This window comes from Salmo salar, chromosome 10, assembly GCF_965601325.2.
Source record: "Salmo salar chromosome 10, fSalSal1, whole genome shotgun sequence".
Taxonomy (NCBI): Eukaryota; Metazoa; Chordata; class Actinopteri; order Salmoniformes; family Salmonidae; genus Salmo; species Salmo salar.
This window is the reverse complement of record NC_138300.1, coordinates 49,406,116-49,426,568: the sequence shown is the minus strand read 5'-3', so window position 1 is coordinate 49,426,568 and position 20,453 is coordinate 49,406,116. Positions and strand designations below refer to the sequence as shown.

The 20,453-nt window shown below is 47.2% G+C and overlaps 1 protein-coding gene across 9 annotated transcripts in view; it reads left to right on the top strand.

Moving 5' to 3' along the window:
* mast2 (microtubule associated serine/threonine kinase 2) overlaps positions 1-20,453 on the top strand; it is a 334,787-nt gene that overhangs the window by 215,556 nt on the left and 98,778 nt on the right. The window contains exons 1-2 of one of the 9 annotated variants that reach the window (XM_082957051.1): positions 4,831-6,333; positions 6,934-7,125. The exons of the other annotated variants lie outside the window; for them this stretch is intronic. Of the exons in view, the coding sequence (XP_082813177.1) occupies positions 6,284-6,333; positions 6,934-7,125 (242 nt within the window). The 5' untranslated portion in view covers positions 4,831-6,283. Of the gene's footprint in view, positions 1-4,830; positions 6,334-6,933; positions 7,126-20,453 lie in introns of those variants that run through there. 9 annotated transcript variants of the gene reach the window in all.

Here is a 20,453-nt window from a genome sequence, read left to right as displayed (position 1 = left end):
TTGCCTTTACCTCCTTACTCCATTTGCACACATCTGTACGTTTATTTATTCCATGTGTAACTCTGTGTTGTTGTTTTTGTCGCACTGCTTTGCTTTATCTTGGCCAGGTCACAGTTGTAAATGAGAACTTGTTCTCAACTGGCTTACCTGGTTAAATAAAGGTGAAAAATACAATTTTAAAAACACCTGCCCGCTTAACCCAGAAGCCAGCCGCACAAATGTGTCGGAGGAAACACCGTTCAACTGACAACCGAAGCCAGCCGCAGGCGCCCGGCCCGCCACACGGAAGAAGCTGGGATCAATCCCGGGTCTATAGTGACGCCTCAAGCACTGAGATTCAGTCTCAGACCGATGCGCCACTCTGGAGGCCCTGGTTTGGTATTTTTATTAACGTTAAAAATCAAACTTTTGTTAAAAAAAATGTAACCTTTTAACGTTTATATGTTAACACCCCTACCGCATACAGTTGAAGTCGGAAGTTTACATACACTTAAGTTGGAGTCATTAAAACTATTTTTTCAAACACTCCACAAATTTCTTGTTAACAAACTAGTCGGTTAGGACATCTACTTTGTGCGTGACACAAGTGATTTTTCCAAAAATTGTTTACAGACAGATTATTTCACTTATAATTCACTGTATCACAATTCCAGTGGGTCAGAAGTTTACATACACTAAGTTGACTGTGCCTTCAAACAGCTTGGAAAATTCCCGAAAATGATATCATGGCTTTAAAAGCATCTGATAGGCTAATTGACATCATTTGAGTCAATTGGAGGTGTACCTGTGGATGTATTTCAAGGCCTACCTTCAAACTCAGTGCCTCTTTGCTTGATGTCATGGGAAAATCAAAAGACTTCAGAATAAAATGTGGACCTCCACAAGTCTGGTTCATCCTTGGGAGCAATTTCCAAGTGCCTGAAGGTACCACGTTCATGTGTACAAACAATAGTACACAAGTATAAACAACATGGGACCACGCAGCTGTCATACTGCTCAGGAAGGAGACGCGTTCCTTCTCCTAGAGATGAACGTACTTTGGTGCAAAAAGCGCAAATCAATCCCAGAACAACAGCAAAGGACCTTGTGAAGATGCTGGAGGAAACTGGTAGAAAGTATCTATATCCACAGTAAAACGAGTCCTATGTCGACATGACCTGAAAGGCCGTTCAGCAAGGAAGAAGCCACTGCTCCAAAACCGCCATAAAAAAGCCAGACTACGGTTTGCAACTGCACATGGGGACAAATATCGTACTTTTTGGAGAAAACCTTTTGGCCATAATGACCCACGTTATGTTTGGAGGAAAAAGGGGAGGCCTGCAAGCCGAAGAACACCATCCCAACCGTGAAGCACGGGGGTGGCAGCATCATGTTGTGGGGGTGCTTTGCTACAGGAGGGACTGGTGCACTTCACAAAATAGATGGCATCACGAGGAAGGAAAATTATGTGGATATATTGAAGCAACATCTCAAGACATCAGTCAGGAAGTTGAAGCTTGGTCGCAAATGGGTCTTCCAAATGGACAATGACCCCAAGCATACTTCCAAAGTTGTGGCAAAATGGCTTAAGGACAACAAAGTGAAGGTATTGGAGTGGCCATCACAAAGCCCTGACCTCAAACCTATAGAAAATTTGTGGGCAGAACTGAAAAGGCGTGTGCAAGCAAGGAGGCCTACAAACCTGACTCAGTTACACCAGCTCTGTCAGAAGGAATGGGCCAAAATTCACCCAACTTATTGTGGGAAGCTTGTGGAAGGCTACCTGAAACGTTTGACCCAAGTTAAACCATTTAAAGGCAATGCTACCAAATACTAATTGAGTGTATGTTAACTTCTAACCCACTGGGAATGTGATGAAAGAAATAAAAGCTGAAATAAATCACTCTCTCTACTATTATTCTGACATTTCCCATTCTTAAATTAAAGTGGTGATCCTAACTGACCTAAAACAGGGATTTATTTACTAGGATTAAATGTCAGGAATTGTGATAACTGAGTTTAAATGTATTTGGCTAAGGTGTATGTAAACTTCTGACTTCAACTGTAGGTAGTGTTACTTTAGCCTGTGTGTGTGTGTGGTTGAGCCTGTGGGTGTGTGGTTGAGCCTGTGTGTGTGTTACTTTAGCCTGGGTGTGTTACTTTAGCCTGGGTGTGTGTGGTTGAGCCTGTGTGTGTTACTTTAGCCTGTGTGTGTTACTTTAGCCTGGGTGTGTGTGGTTGAGCCTGTGTGTGTGTTACTTTAGCCTGTGTGTGTGTGGTTGAGCCTGTGTGTGTGTGGTTGAGCCTGGGTGTGTGTGTGGTTGAGCCTGGGTGTGTGTGGTTGAGCCTGTGTGTGTGTGGTTGAGCCTGGGTGTGTGTGTGGTTGAGCCTGGGTGTGTGTGTGGTTGAGCCTGGGTGTGTGTGGTTGAGCCTGGGTGTGTGTGGTTGAGCCTGTGTGTGTTACTTTAGCCTGTGTGTGTGTGGTTGAGCCTGTGTGTGTGTGGTTGAGCCTGGGTGTGTGTTACTTTAGCCTGTGTGTGTGTGGTTGAGCCTGGGTGTGTGTGGTTGAGCCTGGGTGTGTGTGGTTGAGCCTGGGTGTGTGTGGTTGAGCCTGGGTGTGTGTGGTTGAGCCTGGGTGTGTGTGGTTGAGCCTGGGTGTGTGTGGTTGAGCCTGGGTGTGTGTTACTTTAGCCTGTGTGTGTGTGGTTGAGCCTGTGTGTGTGTGGTTGAGCCTGAGTGTGTGTGGTTGAGCCTGGGTGTGTGTGGTTGAGCCTGGGTGTGTGTGGTTGAGCCTGGGTGTGTGTGGTTGAGCCTGGGTGTGTGTGGTTGAGCCTGGGTGTGTGTGGTTGAGCCTGGGTGTGTGTGGTTAAGCTGTCACAGTGTCACCTGTTTGCCTGTCTGAGGGTGTTCTGTCCCTCTTGAAGGCTTGACTGACACTGAGTAAAGGGTAAAGGTGAAAGGTCATTAGGATGGAGCAGATCTGTAGCTCTACAGTCTCACCCTCTCTCTTCCTGGAACAGCTCAGTATCCACCACTGGATCCATGCTGCTGGTCTATTTAGAACTCTGGTGCCAGCCCGTCCCGCCACCAAAGTTGTTTATTTTATCTCTAGTACCCAACAGTGTCTTTTGAAGACAGGCCTGCCTTGTGAAAGTCTGTCTTTATTTCCGCTCAGTTGGGTGCTGCGGGGTGGTTCGTGTGCGTGTGTGTGTGTGTGTGTGTGTGTGTGTGTGTGTGTGTGTGTGTGTGTGTGTGTGTGTGTGTGTGTGTGTGTGTGTGTGTGTGTGTGTGTGTGTGTGTGTGTGTGTGTGGGCGGGCGGGCGGGCGGGCGGGCGTGAGACGTTATGATAGTTTCACTTCATTCGTGTCCTCACTCGCTCTCTCTTTTGCTCTCACTCTCTCTCTCTCACACACACACACACACACACACACACACACACACACACATCATCCTCCCGTTTATACCCACAGTCGTACGTATCTGCTCTCTATTCTCTGACCACAGTCTAACCTAATCAGAACCCAACCTTGACCCTGTATTGGAGTTTACTGTAACAGTTAACTACCTCTGCTGATGGCCTTTCTCTTATGGAACCGGTCCAAGACTGTTAAAGTAGATTAGTCTGGGTAATGACAGTCTCATGTCCTGTAGCCGTGTGGTCATACGTCAGTCCACTAATCAGGTGGGATTAGCCTAGTGATGCTACAGCGCTACGCTAGTTGTAACCAAAGCCTCTACTGTAGCCTGATTGATTCAGATCCATTGTCCCTGCCGTCACTGCATGTGAGCTGCATTTAACCCACACGTAGACAGGCTCCCTCACCAGGGACACTGATGTACCTCTGATTCCAAAGACAGAGAATGGGGACAGGAGAGAACAGGAGGATTAGGGGTAGAGAGAGACAAGAGGGGGGAGGGAAGAATAGCTAGCCAGGGTAAGACACTGAGGATGTGTAGAGGGGGAGGGAGTGAGGACTAGCCAGGATAAGGCAGGGTAAGACACTGAGGATGTGTAGAGGGGGAGGGAGTGAGGACTAGCCAGGATAAGGCAGGGTAAGACACTGAGGATGTGTAGAGGGGGAGGGAGTGAGGACTAGCCAGGATAAGGCAGGGTAAGACAGGGATGAGGTGTGGAGAGGGGGAGGGAGGGCTAGATAGGATAAGGCAGGGTAAGACAGGGATGAGGTGTGGAGAGGGGGAGGGAGGGCTAGATAGGATAAGGCAGGGTAAGACAGGGATGAGGTGTGGAGAGGGGGAGGGAGGGCTAGATAGGATAAGGCAGGGTAAGACAGGGATGAGGTGTAGAGAGAGGGGGAGCCAGAGTAAGACAGGGGTGAGGTGTAGAGAGAGGGGGAGGGAGGTTAAGGCTAGCCAGGATAAGGCAGGGTAAGACAGGGGTGAGGTGTAGAGAGAGGGGGAGGGAGGTTAAGGCTAGCCAGGATAAGGCAGGGTAAGACAGGGATGAGGTGTAGAGAGAGGGGGAGGGAGGTTAAGGCTAGCCAGGATAAGGCAGGGTAAGACAGGGGTGAGGTGTAGAGAGAGGGGGAGGGAGGTTAAGGCTAGCCAGGATAAGGCAGGATAAGACAGGGGTGAGGTGTAGAGAGAGGGGGAGGGAGGGTAAGGCTAGCCAGGATAAGGCAGGATAAGACAGGGGTGAGGTGTAGAGAGAGGGGGAGGGAGGGTAAGACAGGGATGAGGTGTAGAGAGAGGGGGAGGGAGGGTAAGGCTAGCCAGGATAAGGCAGGGTAAGACAGGGGTGAGGTGTGGAGAGGGGGAGGGAGGGTAAGGCTAGCCAGGATAAGGCAGGGTAAGGCTAGGCGTGACAGCTGCACATCCCTCAGGGTCTTGTGATATCATGAGAATGCTCTGTGCCTGGCTGTCAGCTGAGTGTAGTAGGGCTGTGTGTCACTGTATTCTGGACTTCTCTCTCTCTGTACTCTACTGCTCACAGTGTGGGTGACAGTAGCTCAGGCGACAGGCTCTCTCTCCTCTCTCTCTCTCTCTCTCTCTCTCTCTCTCTCTCACTAGCTGAAGAGGCAGTGACCATGGCCAAGTTCTCCCTTTGGACACCCCTGTCAGACTGTCAGAAAGAGCAGTCAGCCAGACCTCAAGGACACTCCTCTGAACCAAGGGACTAACTGACAAGCCTTCCCCGGGATCAGGGATCTTAGCCCGGGGATACTCAGAGCAGCTCTCCCAAACACTGGTGCCTGTGGAGGATTTATGTAACGGCTTTTTGAACCAATGCTAACCTATACTTGACCTGTGACCCTGTCAGTGGAGTGGTCAGCGAGCCAGGACAGGGGGGGACACAGAAACCCCTCTTACTGTTTGGTTTCTGGTCTGACCCACGGGACTTGAGGAATCTTGTAGAAAGCTGCTGACTGCTCACTGTGCTTGTGTTTTGGTGTTGTGTGTGTGACTGTGGTTGTATGTACCAGTGTGTGTTTATAAGACAGGGAACAGAGTGGTTGGATGTTGTTCTAGCTGGGTCAGGTAGAGACATGGTGTGTGTGACTCATCAGTGCTCAGCTGTAAAGCCCTGCTTTGCCAGTATTAGATGAGAACAGAACACTGAGGACACTAGCCTAGATACCTGGCATACCTGTCTATGTACTGACCAGTCTAACACTAGCCTAGATACCTGGCATACCTGTCTATGTACTGACCAGTCTAACACTAGCCTAGATACCTGGCATACCTGTCTATGTACTGACCAGTCTAACACTAGCCTAGATACCTGGCATACCTGTCTATGTACTGACCAGTCTAACACTAGCCTAGATACCTGGCATACCTGTCTATGTACTGACCAGTCTAACACTAGCCTAGATACCTGGCATACCTGTCTATGTACTGACCAGTCTAACACTAGCCTAGATACCTGGCATACCTGTCTATGTACTGACCAGTCTAACACTAGCCTAGATACCTGGCATACCTGTCTATGTACTGACCAGTCTAACACTAGCCTAGATACCTGGCATACCTGTCTATGTACTGACCAGTCTAACACTAGCCTAGATACCTGGCATACCTGTCTATGTACTGACCAGTCTAAACCACACAGCAAGAGAGCAACTTGATTTTGGATTTTGTTACTCACACACACTGTTCTTCTCATTGTGTGTTATGAATGAGTAGTCCGTGAGGGCTGAGTCTGTTTTGCAGTGTTGTTGTTTTGAGAGGAAGTGAGCTGTCAGCTCATTGGCCAGCATGGCTTTGATGGACAGGTGGCAGAGTTCACTGGAGCAGCACTGACTCCCCGAGCCAGCCCCTTGGTTTACCATTGCCGTTGGAAACATGATGAAGAGGAGGAAGGAGAGGCCAGGAGCTCCTGACCTGCATATCCAGTAAGACACGCACACTGACCACAAAGGGTTAACTGCCCTTACGGTATGTGTGTGATTCCCTCCCTCTGTGTGTTGTGGAGCTGTAGGTCTGAGAGTAGAGTGATTGACAGGGCCAGGCAGTGTCCGCTTACACCCCTCAAACATGCAGTACACATCACACACGCACTCACAGCCATGGAAACACACATTAGCACTCAGCCTTAACGGAAAAACGGGAGGAGCGGTGAGGGAAAGAGAGGAAGAAAAGAACGGGGAGAGGTTAGGGGGGGATAGTGTGAATACCAGGTCACTGCCCAGTCAGAGACAGACACATGCACACAGCAGACTGCTGCCAGGGTCATATTGTCACCCATTCTGGCCACTCACCAGGGGGTCCAAGCCTGTTTAGACCAGCCCCATATGGCCCCTCTCTACCCAGCCTGCCAACAGAGAGCTGGCACTGGGGAGTATGAGGGGCTCCACTGCCCCTCACCACAGCTTCCTTTGTACGGGGGGTATTTTGATGACGGCTTCATGGATTTAAGCCAGTAGTACATTAGTGTTGTTTATCAGACAACCTTCCCTCTTTCCTTCCTCCTGTCCATCCGCGTCGACCCGTAGAATCTGGCCGGCCGCTCAGCACCGCTGCCATGGCAACAGCAGTCTCCTGCAGCACCTGCTCTCCCCCACCTCCCTTCCTCGCTCCATCCACACCTCCTCCCAGCCCTCCCTCCTCCTCCACTCCTCCTCTGCCCACGCTGAGGGCCCCCTGTCAGCCCCTGTTCACCAGGGGGGAAACCCCTTCCTCTGGAGGTAAGACTGGATGGCTGTGTGTGGGCAGTCCTGGCATGTGTGTTTGACCCGGTTCCTTAACTCAGAGATTAACAGTACCCTTAAAGCATGTGTGTATGACCCGGTTCCTTAACTCAGAGATTAACAGTACCCTTAAAGCATGTGTGTATGACCCGGTTCCTTAACTCAGAGATTAACAGTACCCTTAAAGCATGTGTGTTTGACCCGGTTCCTTAACTCAGAGATTAACAGTACCCTTAAAGCATGTGTGTTTGACCCGGTTCCTTAACTCAGAGATTAACAGTACCCTTAAAGCATGTGTGTATGACCTGGTTCCTTAACTCAGAGATTAACAGTACCCTTAAAGCATGTGTGTATGACCTGGTTCCTTAACTCAGAGATTAACAGTACCCTTAAAGCATGTGTGTATGACCCGGTTCCTTAACTCAGAGATTAACAGTACCCTTAAAGCATGTGTGTATGACCCGGTTCCTTAACTCAGAGATTAACAGTACCCTTAAAGCATGTGTGTATGACCCGGTTCCTTAACTCAGAGATTAACAGTACCCTTAAGGCATGTGTGTGTCTGTGTTATGTGTAAATACCTCCTCTTCACACTCAAAGGAACTGGATAATAGCACTCCAATGATAAAGGCCCTCTCATAAAAGGTATCACCAGTTTTGTGTGTGTTCAGACTAGGTAAAGTACAGTAAATCGTGATGTAACGATATGCATCGTTCCCCCGTTCAAATGTTTAAGATATGACTGCATTGGTTTGCAGGACCCCAAACCCACGCATATGTAGCAAGCGTCAGTCAGAAAATCCATTCAGACACTACGAATAGACGGTTAACTATTACTTTCAAATTACTTTCTTTCTACCTTCCAGAAATACCCCAGATTTTTTTGTAACAACTGCGTCCTCTCCTTCAGTGTGGAACTAAGCATGTAATTATGTTGACAGTCATTGATCTACAAGTCATTTTGCATGCTGAACAACCCCAGGCCATGTCAGTAGTCAAACTGTGCGCTGTGCGCATCTTCGCGGGCTGAACAGCAAGTCGTAGGCCTATTACTGATCTGGCACATCTGTGAGTCACCTTCAGCATTCAAATGTTTGTAAACTTCCTTCTGCAATATTAGGCTTTATTAGTTGAGTGACAGCCAATGTAATTTGCTAGGTTATTTCTATTAAATGCACTGTTGAAAATTGTCTTTTTACCAGAGTAAATGTAGCCTAAGCTACCGAATGAATGAATGCATTTTTTTGTGTGTCAAATTGCCAGTTAATTGACACATAAACAAACATTACAATAATGCACTGTGATAATTCAGTGATCATTCTTCTTCCGGTGGTCTCTGCAGTGGGCATCACATAAAGAGTGAAACAATTTAAGATTAAAAATCTATAAATACCTGACAAAGCTTCAATATGCACCTTGGAATTGGATGACGCGAACAGTTGCATCCCGGATGTGTCTGTCTTCACTTGTAGCCTGTGAGAAAAACCTTATCACGTGACTGAGAGCCATGTAAGTGGGAGGTGCTTCGGCATGCAGCCGGGAGAAGGGATTTGTAATTTTTATATTCAGCTCAATGGAACAATGACCACTTGCCGCAAAAAGCAATGATTTTTGTTAAGGGGCATTACGGGCACACAAAGGGGATGCAGCCGGGAAATTCGAGGCATTATCAAGTGCTTGTCAAATTGTGAATGAGAGACTGATGAAGTGTGTACAGCCTGTGCAAAAAAACAAAGCAGAGCTCCTGACTTTCATGCAACTTTTTTCAAATCTTCATTAGAGTCGCATCATGCAACCTAAGAATGTATTAAAAATCTAAACATATAGCCCAACATTTGTATCACAACTAAAGTTCCATAAATAACTCTAAATTAAGCATTAACCGCTCAACATAGAATAGCCGCATGTGTGCACTCCTTCAAATCGTTTGGAGAAAATGTCCTTTCTATTTTATTCAGCTTTGTTCAATTGTATTCATTCTATAAAATAATGCCTTGGAATTCTCAGCAAATCATGTCTGCTAAATTAACTAGTGTAGTCCACAGCCATTTGGCATAGCCACATCAGGACCTAACATAAGGACAACTCAGAGTATGCTATTCTGTTCTTCTGAAATAAGACTACATTTTCTTCATATCATGTTTCTGTTGACCTGTCTAAAATAAATCATGGATTTATTGTGAAGGTGTAGGCTATATTACATGGATTCATTAGACTTTTTAAAAATGGCTTGTAGGCTGTGTGTGGAAGCCAAGAGATGCTAAATGTGTTTATGTTAATTAACGGTCAATCACCGGCTGACAAAATGTCTTGACCGCAACAACCCCTAGGTGGGCTCAGGGTAGATCATTACAACAACAAAATGTTTGAGGGAGACATACAGGCAAAGCTGAAAAGGCAACTAGGACTGTGCTGACACGCTCCAGTAGTGTGTGTGAGAGAGAGTCAAGGTAATCCATCTATGGTACTGAACACAGAGGAATTCATGTCCATTGTGATGTGCAGAAGAGGTCATCAGATACACTATGACCTTGATTTGACCTCTGACATCTAGTGATGGCATAGGCTGTCTTGTCCCTAGCTGTCTCTTGTCCGTCTATTTTTCTGTCATTGTTTCTCTGCTAAGATGAGCAGGGCTAAGGAACTGTCACATCCCATTGTCATTCATGATGGCTGACGGAACCGTTGATGTTCAATGGTGGCATCTCAGTACAAGTTGAAATAAAGGTTTCCGTGTCTAAGGGCACTTTCACATATTCTTTGTATGATCCGGATTCTGGAGCGGGTTGATACTCAGATCCAGGCTGTACCATACCGGGCTATACGGTATTACTGGAAGTGCACACAAGGGGCGCTACAATTTAGGCAACAAGGATCTCGATCCAGGAGGGGATTAAAATGTCTCTAGTCTGGGTTACCAGTCTTTTTAACTAACATTCCACTCCTTGCCATCCATGTCATTGACAAATAGACTGGCCTTTCGGCAATCTCAACATTCAATATGCAGCTGGATTTATGGCGGAGTTGCTCATTGGTTGTTGGAAATAACATTAATATACTCTATATATTCCATGTGGAGCCTCGAAAATAGAATTATAACAAAGTCAAAAACAAACATTTAGATGTTGGCAAAGAAAGTTGTTGTATTTGAGGCTCAAAGCAAAGAGGTTTTGTGGTTGGAATTGCAGTATGTATTTAGTTATAGAATTATAAAAATGAGCTAGTAACTTTTCACCGCATGTCAAGATGTTCTATGGAGAGAGAAAAAGTGATAGAGTTCAATTATTTGGATAACCGTTGTGATTGGAAGGTAGCTGGGAGGGTTATCGAATCGAAATCAACTCCTCTGTTCTCCTCGAGCTCATTAATGATTGAATGTTCATGTTTGAAGATGGCAGAAAGGCCAGTCTCTTTGGCAGTGGCAAGGAGTGGAATGTTAGCTAAAGAGACTGGCGCTCAGCCCAGAATGTCTTGACTTCTAGCCACTTAGCTAGCAATTTAGCAAACTAAATGTAAAGCTGGAGTCCTGAGCTGGATATCATTTAGTTGATACATTTTAAATGTCTTAGTTAAAAGCAGTGGTGTAGCACGCAGCCCCCCGATGACACCAACCCAAATTATAATCTTTTCAAATACCCCGATATACGGCATAAACGGTATATCTGCCAAGCATCAGCATGCGCATGGAACTTTTTGCCCGTTGTAAACGAGCTAGCTCGCTAACGTCATGTAGAATGTGTGTCTCGGGAAATCACAACCTAAAATGTTTATTTTCAGGTCGTGTTAGCAAAACGTATTTTGTAGAATCCTCACAGATGCTCCAGGAAACCAAACCAGGGTTCCCGAATTTCATTTGTGAAAATGCCCTAAAATAGGTCTATTTCACCTCTAAAACCTTTTAGCGCCATTCTGTTCTGTATTGATGATGAGTAAGAGTATCCTCCTTGGGCTTCCTAATCCTTACACACTGACACACACACACTGACACACACACCTCCCACATGGCCGTAGATGGTGCAGAAAAAGCCCTGGTGGTAGAGTCAATAGGTGTTTACGGCAGGCTGGACTTTAAATGTGATCCACAAAGAGAGAGAGAGAGAGGCCACTGAGCCAAAGGGTCACCAAGCTGGAGGGATGGGGGGTAGAGCCTGGCCACTGAGCCTGGCGGGAGAGAGAGAAGGAGAGTTAAAGTTAAATGAGACAGAGGGGAGGGGGAGATACTGTCAGGCAGAGGCAGGAGAAAAATTGAGAGAGAGGAGAAGGAGAGCACACTGTGAGGTTGCTCAGACTAGCAGTTAGCTAGCGTGACAGGTTGAGACCAGCAGCAGAGTTAGCTAGCGTGACAGGTTGAGACCAGCAGCAGAGTTAGCTAGCGTGACAGGTTGAGACCAGCAGCAGAGTTAGCTAGCGTGACCGGTTGAGACCAGCAGCAGAGTTAGCTAGCGTGACCGGTTGAGACCAGCAGCAGAGTTAGCTAGCGTGACCGGTTGAGACCAGCAGCAGAGTTAGCTAGCGTGACAGGTTGAGACCAGCAGCAGAGTTAGCTAGCCTGACAGGTTGAGACCAGCAGCAGAGTTAGCTAGCCTGACAGGTTGAGACCAGCAGCAGAGTTAGCTAGCCTGACAGGTTGAGACCAGCAGCAGAGTTAGCTAGCCTGACAGGTTGAGACCAGCAGCAGAGTTAGCTAGCCTGACAGGTTGAGACCAGCAGCAGAGTTAGCTAGCCTGACAGGTTGAGACCAGCAGCAGAGTTAGCTAGCGTGACAGGTTGAGACCAGCAGCAGCGTTAGCTAGCGCGACAGGTTGAGACCAGCAGCAGCATTAGCTTTAGTTTAGCAGACAGCAATAGACATCCTCTCCTCCGTCTGTCCAAGCTGCCGGTAGCTGGCGTACGTACGTGTGTGTTTAGAGGCTGGCTCGCGGCGCCCAGTCTGTCTGTGTGTGGGTGAATGACAACCATGTGTGTGGAGCTTCAGGACCATGTCTGACTCTTTCTGGACTGTGCTCTCAAATTTTTCCCTGCCTGAGAGAAGCATGCTGTGCCGATCCAAGAGGTAGTTCTCTCTGTTTTTACATCCCTCTGCTTTCTCTGTATGAATCTGTAATCTCTCTCCTTTCCCTTCTTTCTCTCGCGTTGTTTTCCTCTCCTTTCCTCTCTGTGCGTCTCGTCTTCTCTCCTCTTCCTCTCCCTCTCACTCTCTGGGGTGTTTTCTGCTGGACAGGTAACTAGATTTGTCTGTCTTGTGAGTGATAATAGGTTACATGTTGTTGCTGATGATGTGTGTGTGCGTGTTAGTCTGTGTATGTGTGAGATTTTCAGAATGTCACTGACGCATTTGAGTTGTGATGGAAAGGTCTGAGGTTTGATCTGACAATTTTGTGCACATTTAGCTCAATTCTATTGCTCTCTCTGTCTCTCTCTCTTTCGCTCTCTGTCTTTGTCTCTCTCTCTCTCGCTCTCTCTTTCTCTCTGTGTATCTTTCTCTCTTTCTTTCTTTCTCGCTCTCCCTCTCTCTCTCTCCCTCTCTCCCTGTTTCTCTCTCCCTCTCTATCTCCCTCTCTCTTTCTCTCTCTGTGAATTTAGATGCTGCTTTCAGACAGGGGAGACAGAGCCGTACTAACCAGTTTGAAGCAGCAATTTTCTCCTTCTGTTAAGAACGGTGCACTTTGTAACACGCACAGACACACAGACAGACACACAGACAGACACACAGACAGACACACACACAGACAGACACACGCACAGACACACAGACAGACACACAGACAGACACACAGACAGACACACACACAGACAGACACACACACACACAGACAGACACACACAGACAGACACACAGACAGACACACAGACAGACAGACACACACACACACAGACAGACACACAGACAGACACACAGACAGACACACAGACAGACACACACACAGACAGACACACAGACAGACACACAGACAGACACACAGACAGACAGACAGACAGACACACAGACAGACAGACACACAGACAGACAGACACAGAGACACACAGACACAGAGACAGACAGACACACAGACACACACAGACAGACAGACACACAGACACACACAGACACAGAAACACACAGACACACAGACAGACAGACACACACATAGACAGAGAGACACACAGACAGACACACAGACAGACACACAGACAGACACACAGACAGACACACACAGACAGAGAGACACAGACAAACACACAGACAGACACACAGACAGACACACACACAGACACACACACAGACAGACACACACATAGACAGAGAGACACACAGACAGATAGACAGAGAGCAGCTGAAAGTGTTTATTTCACTTTTGTATATGATCTACTTCACTTGTTTTGGCAATGTTAACGTATGTTTCCCATGCTAATAAAGCCCCATGAATTGAATTGAGAGAGAGAAGCTCAGAGAGGGAGGAGGTAACTCTTGCATAGCAACAGTGTGCTGATCTGCTGGAGCAGCTAGACACTATGGATCATACAAACCCCCAGTGGCTCAGCTGGACTATGATATGTCGACTCAAACACAGGTGGATGGAGACACACACACACACACACACACACACACACACACACACACACACACAGAGACAGACAGACAGACAGACAGACAGACAGACAGACAGACAGACAGACAGACAGACAGACAGACAGACAGACAGACAGACAGACAGACAGACAGACAGACAGACAGACAGAAGACAGGATGGACAGACTTCTTTTTCATTCTCTTATCTAGATAGACTGATTTGATTTCTGTGGCTGTGTGTCACTGTGTGTGTGTACGTTTGTGTGTGTATGCGCGTGTGTGTCTGTGCGTGTGTGTGTGATTTTGTTTGAGCCAGCTACACAGCTGTTTGCTCACTGCTAGTTCCTTTATCCCTCCTGTCAGTTCTGCTGCTGCCATCGCCTGTGTGTGTGTGTGTGTTTTGTGTGTGTGTTTTGTGTGTGTGTGTGTGTGTGTGTGTGTGTGTGTGTGTGTGTGTGTGTGTGTGTGTGTGTGTGTGTGTGTGTGTGTGTGTGTGTGTGTGTGTGTGTGTGTGAGAAACTCTTAACAGGGTGACTTGGCCCTGTATGTGATGGTAATTCCACAGTACCTAACCCTGCATCATTACAGGATATCTCTGCTGTGTGTCTGGGGGTGAATGTAAGACCTAGTGATTGAGCTGTCTTGCATGGAGTTATATGATATAGTAGATTACTGCTGTGATGTTATCATAGCCCACCAAACCAAATGCCATGTTTAGTGTGTTGACAGATAGCTGTTGTGTGACTGGGACACCTGGCCTGGCTGTGTGTGTGTGTCTCTGAGTGCTGCTAGATGAGTCAACTGGGAGGCTGTCACACTGTGTACTGTGTTGTTGCACCGGATCGGCTCTGAAGAGTAGCTTGAAAGATGGGGATGTGTGAGAGAGTGTTCTGGAACAGTGTTCAGACCCAGTCAGATCTGCCTTCTAAATATCACCATGGAGCGCTCTCCCTCTCTTCAAAAAAACACTCTCTCTTTCTCTCCCTCTCTTCAAAAAAACACTCTCTCTTTCTCTCCCTCTCTTCAAAAAAACACTCTCTCTTTCTCTCCCTCTCTTCAAAAAAACACTCTCTCTTTCTCTCCCTCTCTTCAAAAAACCACTCTCTCTATCTCTCCCTCTCTTCAAAAAAACACTCTCTCTTTCTCTCCCTCTCTTCAAAAAAACACTCTCTCTTTCTCTCCCTCTCTCTTAAAAAAACACTCTTTCTCCAAAAAACACTCTCTCTTTCTCTCCCTCTCTTCAAAAAAACACTCTCTCTTTCTCTCCCTCTCTTCAAAAAAACACTCTCTCTTTCTCTCCCTCTCTCTTAAAAAAACACTCTTTCTCCAAAAAACACTCTCTCTTTCTCTCCCTCTCTTCAAAAAAACACTCTCTCTTTCTCTCCCTCTCTTCAAAAAAACACTCTCTCTTTCTCTCCCTCTCTTCAAAAAAACACTCTCTCTTTCTCTCCCTCTCTCTTAAAAAAACACTCTTTCTCCAAAAAACACTCTCTCTTTCTCTCTCTCTCTTCTAAACCACTCTCTCTTTCTCTCCCTCTCTCTTCTAAACCACTCTCTTTCTCTCCCTCTCTCTTCTAAACCACTCTCTCTCTTTCTCTCCCTCTCTCTTCTAAACCACTCTCTCTCTTTCTCTCCCTCTCTCTTCTAAACCACTCTCTCTTTCTCTCCCTCTCTCTTCTAAACCACTCTCTCTCTTTCTCTCCCTCTCTCTTCTAAACCACTCTCTTTCTCTCCCTCTCTCTTCTAAACCACTCTCTCTTTCTCTCCCTCTCTCTTCTAAACCACTCTCTCTTTCTCTCCCTCTCTCTTCTAAACCACTCTCTCTCTTTCTCTCCCTCTCTCTTCTAAACCACTCTCTCTTTCTCTCCCTCTCTCTTCTAAACCAATCTCTTTCTCTCCCTCTCTCTTCTAAACCACTCTCTCTCTTTCTCTCCCTCTCTCTTCTAAACCACTCTCTCTTTCTCTCCCTCTCTCTTATAAACCACTCTCTTTCTCTCCCTCTCTCTTCTAAACCACTCTCTCTCTTTCTCTCCCTCTGTCTCTTTCTCTCGCTCTCTCTTCTAAACCCCTCTCTCTACTTATCTCCTCCTTTCTTCCTCTCTCTGTGGGAGCAGATGAGGGAGGTTGAATTATTCATCTGACTTAATGGAGGGAGAGAGGGAGGGATGGAGGGAGAGGGAGGGATGGAGGGAGGGAGAGAGGGATGGAGAGAGGGATAGATGGAGGGAGGGAGAGAGAGGGATGGAGGGATGGAAAGAGGGAGAGAGAGGGATGAGGGAGAGAGAGAGGGATGGATGGAGGGAGGGAGGGAGAGAGAGGGATGAGGGAGAGAGAGAGGGATGGATGGAGGGAGGGAGGGAGAGAAAGGGAGCCTCCCTGTGTCCAGGCCACCTGTCTTTGTCAGTCTGTCCATCCGTCCCTCCTAATATGTCTGTACTGTGTGTGTGTGTGTGTGTGTGTGTGTGTGTGTGTGTGTGTGTGTGTGTGTGTGCGTGTGCGTGCCAGCCTGTTATTGTATTCTGGATGCTTTGCCATGATAATGTGTAGCAGTGTTCCATTGTCTGTTTGAACATCCCTCGTTTTCCTCCTGATGACAGAACATTTGGGATTGATTATTATGTCCTCTTCATCCCCCTCTTCCTCGTCATTCTGTATTCTTGCGAGGTATTTGAACAGTCTCAATACCTGATGAAGGCTGTAGAGGACTAGATATACCAGCCACCTCCCTCCCTCTGTGCCCTGTGTGAGGTCAATCTATACTGTACAGATCGATGCTCAGATCTCCCACTGTGCTCCTATGACGATACGCTACACTAGCCAGACCGATCATAGACGTGCTTCTGAATGGAGCCGGAAGAAAAGGAGCAATCACTATCCCTCAGTCTTTTCCGTTCACAGAGAAAGCAGGGCTTGTTTAGTCAGTCAATTGCAGGTGGATAAAGAGTGTGATGAGGCTGCTGTCGATACTCTTGTCTGTCTGTCTCCCCCTTGGCTAGAGAGAGCTGTGGCCATTCACCCATTCTGCAGGCTAGACCTTCTCTAAATCAATCTCCCCATTGTATAGGCAGTACGCCGCCCCCCTGTCTAACTCTGTGGCCCCCAACCCCAACGGAGGCCCTTTTGCACTCTGTCTGTAAAATTCTGGAAAGACTGCATCTGACATGCATCAGTACCAGTGATGGTGTTTCTGTTCTCTCTCTGTCTGTTGACTTCCTGCTAGCAGTGATGGTGTTTCTGGTCTCTCTCTGTCTGTTGACTTCCTGCTAGCAGTGATGGTGTTTCTGGTCTCTCTCTGTCTGTTGACTTCCTGCTAGCAGTGATGGTGTTTCTGGTCTCTCTCTGTCTGTTGACTTCCTGCTAGCAGTGATGGTGTTTCTAGTCTCTCTCTGTCTGTTGACTTCCTGCTAGCAGTGATGGTGTTTCTAGTCTCTCTCTGTCTGTTGACTTCCTGCTAGCAGTGATGGTGTTTCTGGTCTCTCTCTGTTTGTTGACTTCCTGCTAGCAGTGATGGTGTTTCTGGTCTCTCTCTGTCTGTTGACTTCCTGCTAGCAGTGATGGTGTTTCTGGTCTCTCTCTGTCTGTTGACTTCCTGCTAGCAGTGATGGTGTTTCTAGTCTCTCTCTGTCTGTTGACTTCCTGCTAGCAGTGATGGTGTTTCTGGTCTCTCTCTGTCTGTTGACTTCCTGCTAGCAGTGATGGTGTTTCTAGTCTCTCTCTGTCTGTTGACTTCCTGCTAGCAGTGATGGTGTTTCTGGTCTCTCTCTGTCTGTTGACTTCCTGCTAGCAGTGATGGTGTTTCTGGTCTCTCTCTGTCTGTTGACTTCCTGCTAGCAGTGATGGTGTTTCTAGTCTCTCTCTGTCTGTTGACTTCCTGCTAGCAGTGATGGTGTTTCTGGTCTCTCTCTGTCTGTTGACTTCCTGCTAGCAGTGATGGTGTTTCTGGTCTCTCTCTGTCTGTTGACTTCCTGCTAGCAGTGATGGTGTTTCTGGTCTCTCTCTGTCTGTTGACTTCCTGCTAGCAGTGATGGTGTTTCTAGTCTCTCTCTGTCTGTTGACTTCCTGCTAGCAGTGATGGTGTTTCTGGTCTCTCTCTGTCTGTTGACTTCCTGCTAGCAGTGATGGTGTTTCTGGTCTCTCTCTGTCTGTTGACTTCCTGCTAGCAGTGATGGTGTTTCTGGTCTCTCTCTGTCTGTTGACTTCCTGCTAGCAGTGATGGTGTTTCTGGTCTCTCTCTGTCTGTTGACTTCCTGCTAGCAGTGATGGTGTTTCTGGTCTCTCTCTGTGTTGACTTCCTGCTAGCAGTGATGGTGTTTCTAGTCTCTCTCTGTCTGTTGACTTCCTGCTAGCAGTGATGGTGTTTCTGGTCTCTCTCTGTCTGTTGACTTCCTGCTAGCAGTGATGGTGTTTCTGGTCTCTCTCTGTCTGTTGACTTCCTGCTAGCAGTGATGGTGTTTCTGGTCTCTCTCTGTGTTGACTTCCTGCTAGCAGTGATGGTGTTTCTGGTCTCTCTCTCTCTCGCTCTCTCTGTGGACTCCCTTCTAACGGGTGTCTGCATAATTGCTGCGTTCTCGTGTTAATTGGCTCATCACATCGGCTGACTGTAATTATGTTGTTTAGCTCCGCCTGCCTGCCGAACCACCGGCTGGCCTCACATGAAACTGTTTGGTAAGACGATTAGAGCCAGTAATCACTCAAATGAGAAAATTATCATTGACATTTAACATTCAAATTTCATTTCACATTTCCAATCCCTCTCTCATCTCTGTTTTGTGTGAGTGAGTGCGTGTGTGTGTGTGCGTGTGTGTGTGTGCGTGTGTGTGTGCGTGTGTGTGTGTGTGTGTGTGTGTGTGTGTGTGTGTGTGTGTGTGTGTGTGTGTGTGTGTGTGTGTGTGTGTGTGTGTGTGTGTGTGTGTGTGTGCTCTCTGTGGCCAGTGTGTGTGTGTGTGCTCTGTGACCAATATGTGTGTGTGCTCTGTGGCCAGTGTGTGTGTGTGTGCTCTGTGGCCAGTGTGTGTGTGTGTGCTCTGTGGCCAGTGTGTGTGTGTGTGTGTGCTCTGTGGCCAGTGTGTGCTCTGTGGCCAGTGTGTGTGTGTGCTCTGTGGCCAGTGTGTGTTATTGGTATGCACCACAAAGTAAGCAGCTAAGCTAGTGGAAGTATTCCCTAATGAAAAGCTGTGTTTGATCTTCTACCATCTGTTGATATGCAGGCTCTGCAGTATGGGCTTAGCATGTGGTACGGCTTTGAAGAAGAAGCTGCCATGTTGTGTATGATACATATGGTGTGTGTGTGTGTGTGTGTGTCTAGGGTTGTAACGGTTCACCAAACCTACGGTTCGGTACATATTGCGATTTTGGGGTCACGGTTCGGTTTCGGTACAGCGAGAAAATGAACGCCATTGACAATGTTCAGCATTTAAAGGTGTTTAATGAGCTCTTTACCTGTGTGAGGTTTGGCCCAGGAAACAAACAACTGATTACATTACATTAAAACCCCTTAGTCCTGTCCTTGTAGATGCGCAGAGAGCGTACTGTGCACAACATATTGATGTTTCAGGGAGGAAAACGGCGAGGGATAAAAATCTGTCAGCTCAAGGAGAAGACGCATCCTACCAGATGAGCTAAATGCCTTTTATGCTCACTTCGAGGCAAGCAACACTGAAGCATGCATGAGAGCACTAGCTGTTCTGGATGATTGTGTCATCGCGCTCTCCGTAGCCGATGTGAGCAAGACTTTTAAACAGGTAAACATTCACAAGGCCGCGGGGCCAGACGGGACGACTAGGACGTGTACTCATAGCATGCGCGGACCAACTGGCAAGTGTCTTCACTGACATTTTCAACCTCTCCCTGACCGAGTCTGTAATACTAACATGTTTCAATCAGACCACCATAGTCCCTGTGCTCAAGAAAGCGAAGGTAACCTGCCTAAATGACTACCGACCCGTAGCACTCACGTTGGTAGCCATGAAGTGCTTTGAAAGGCTGGTCATGGCTCACATCAACACCATCATCGCGGAAACTCTAGACCCATTCCAATTCGCATACCGCACCAACAGATGACGCAATCTGAATGGCACTTCACACTGCCCTTTCCCACCTGGACAAAAGGAACACCTATGTGAGAATGCTGTTCATTGACTGCAGCTCAACTTTCAACACCATAGTGCCCACAGAGATTCATCACTATTTGTATTTTTTTAATTTTACCTTTATTTAACTAGGCAAGTCAGTTAAGAACAAATTCTTATTTTCAATGAGAAAACTGCCTTGTTCAGGGGTAGAACGACAGATTTGTACCTTGTCAGCTCGGGGATTTCAACTTGCAACCTTTCGGTTACTAGCCGAATGCTCCAACCACTAGGCTATCCTGCCGCCCTGGGACCAAACACCTCCCTCTGCAACTGGATCCTGGACTTCCTGAAGGGCCGCCCCCAGGTGGTAAGGGTAGGCAACAACAAATCTGCCACACTGATCCTTTACACTGGGGCCCCTCAAGTGGTACCGGAGAGCCAAGTCTAGGACAAAAAGGCTCCTTAATAGCTTCAACCCCCAAGCCATAAGACTGCTAAACAATTAATCAAATGGCCATCCGGACTATTTACATTGACACCCCGCCCCCCCACTGCTGCTACTCGCTGTTTATTATCTATGCATAGTCACTTTACAAATGACCTCGACTAACCTGTACCCCCGCACATTGACTCGGTACCGGTACCCCCTGTACAGTGGGCTCCAAAATTACTGGCAATGCACAAACAATACTTAAACAAATATA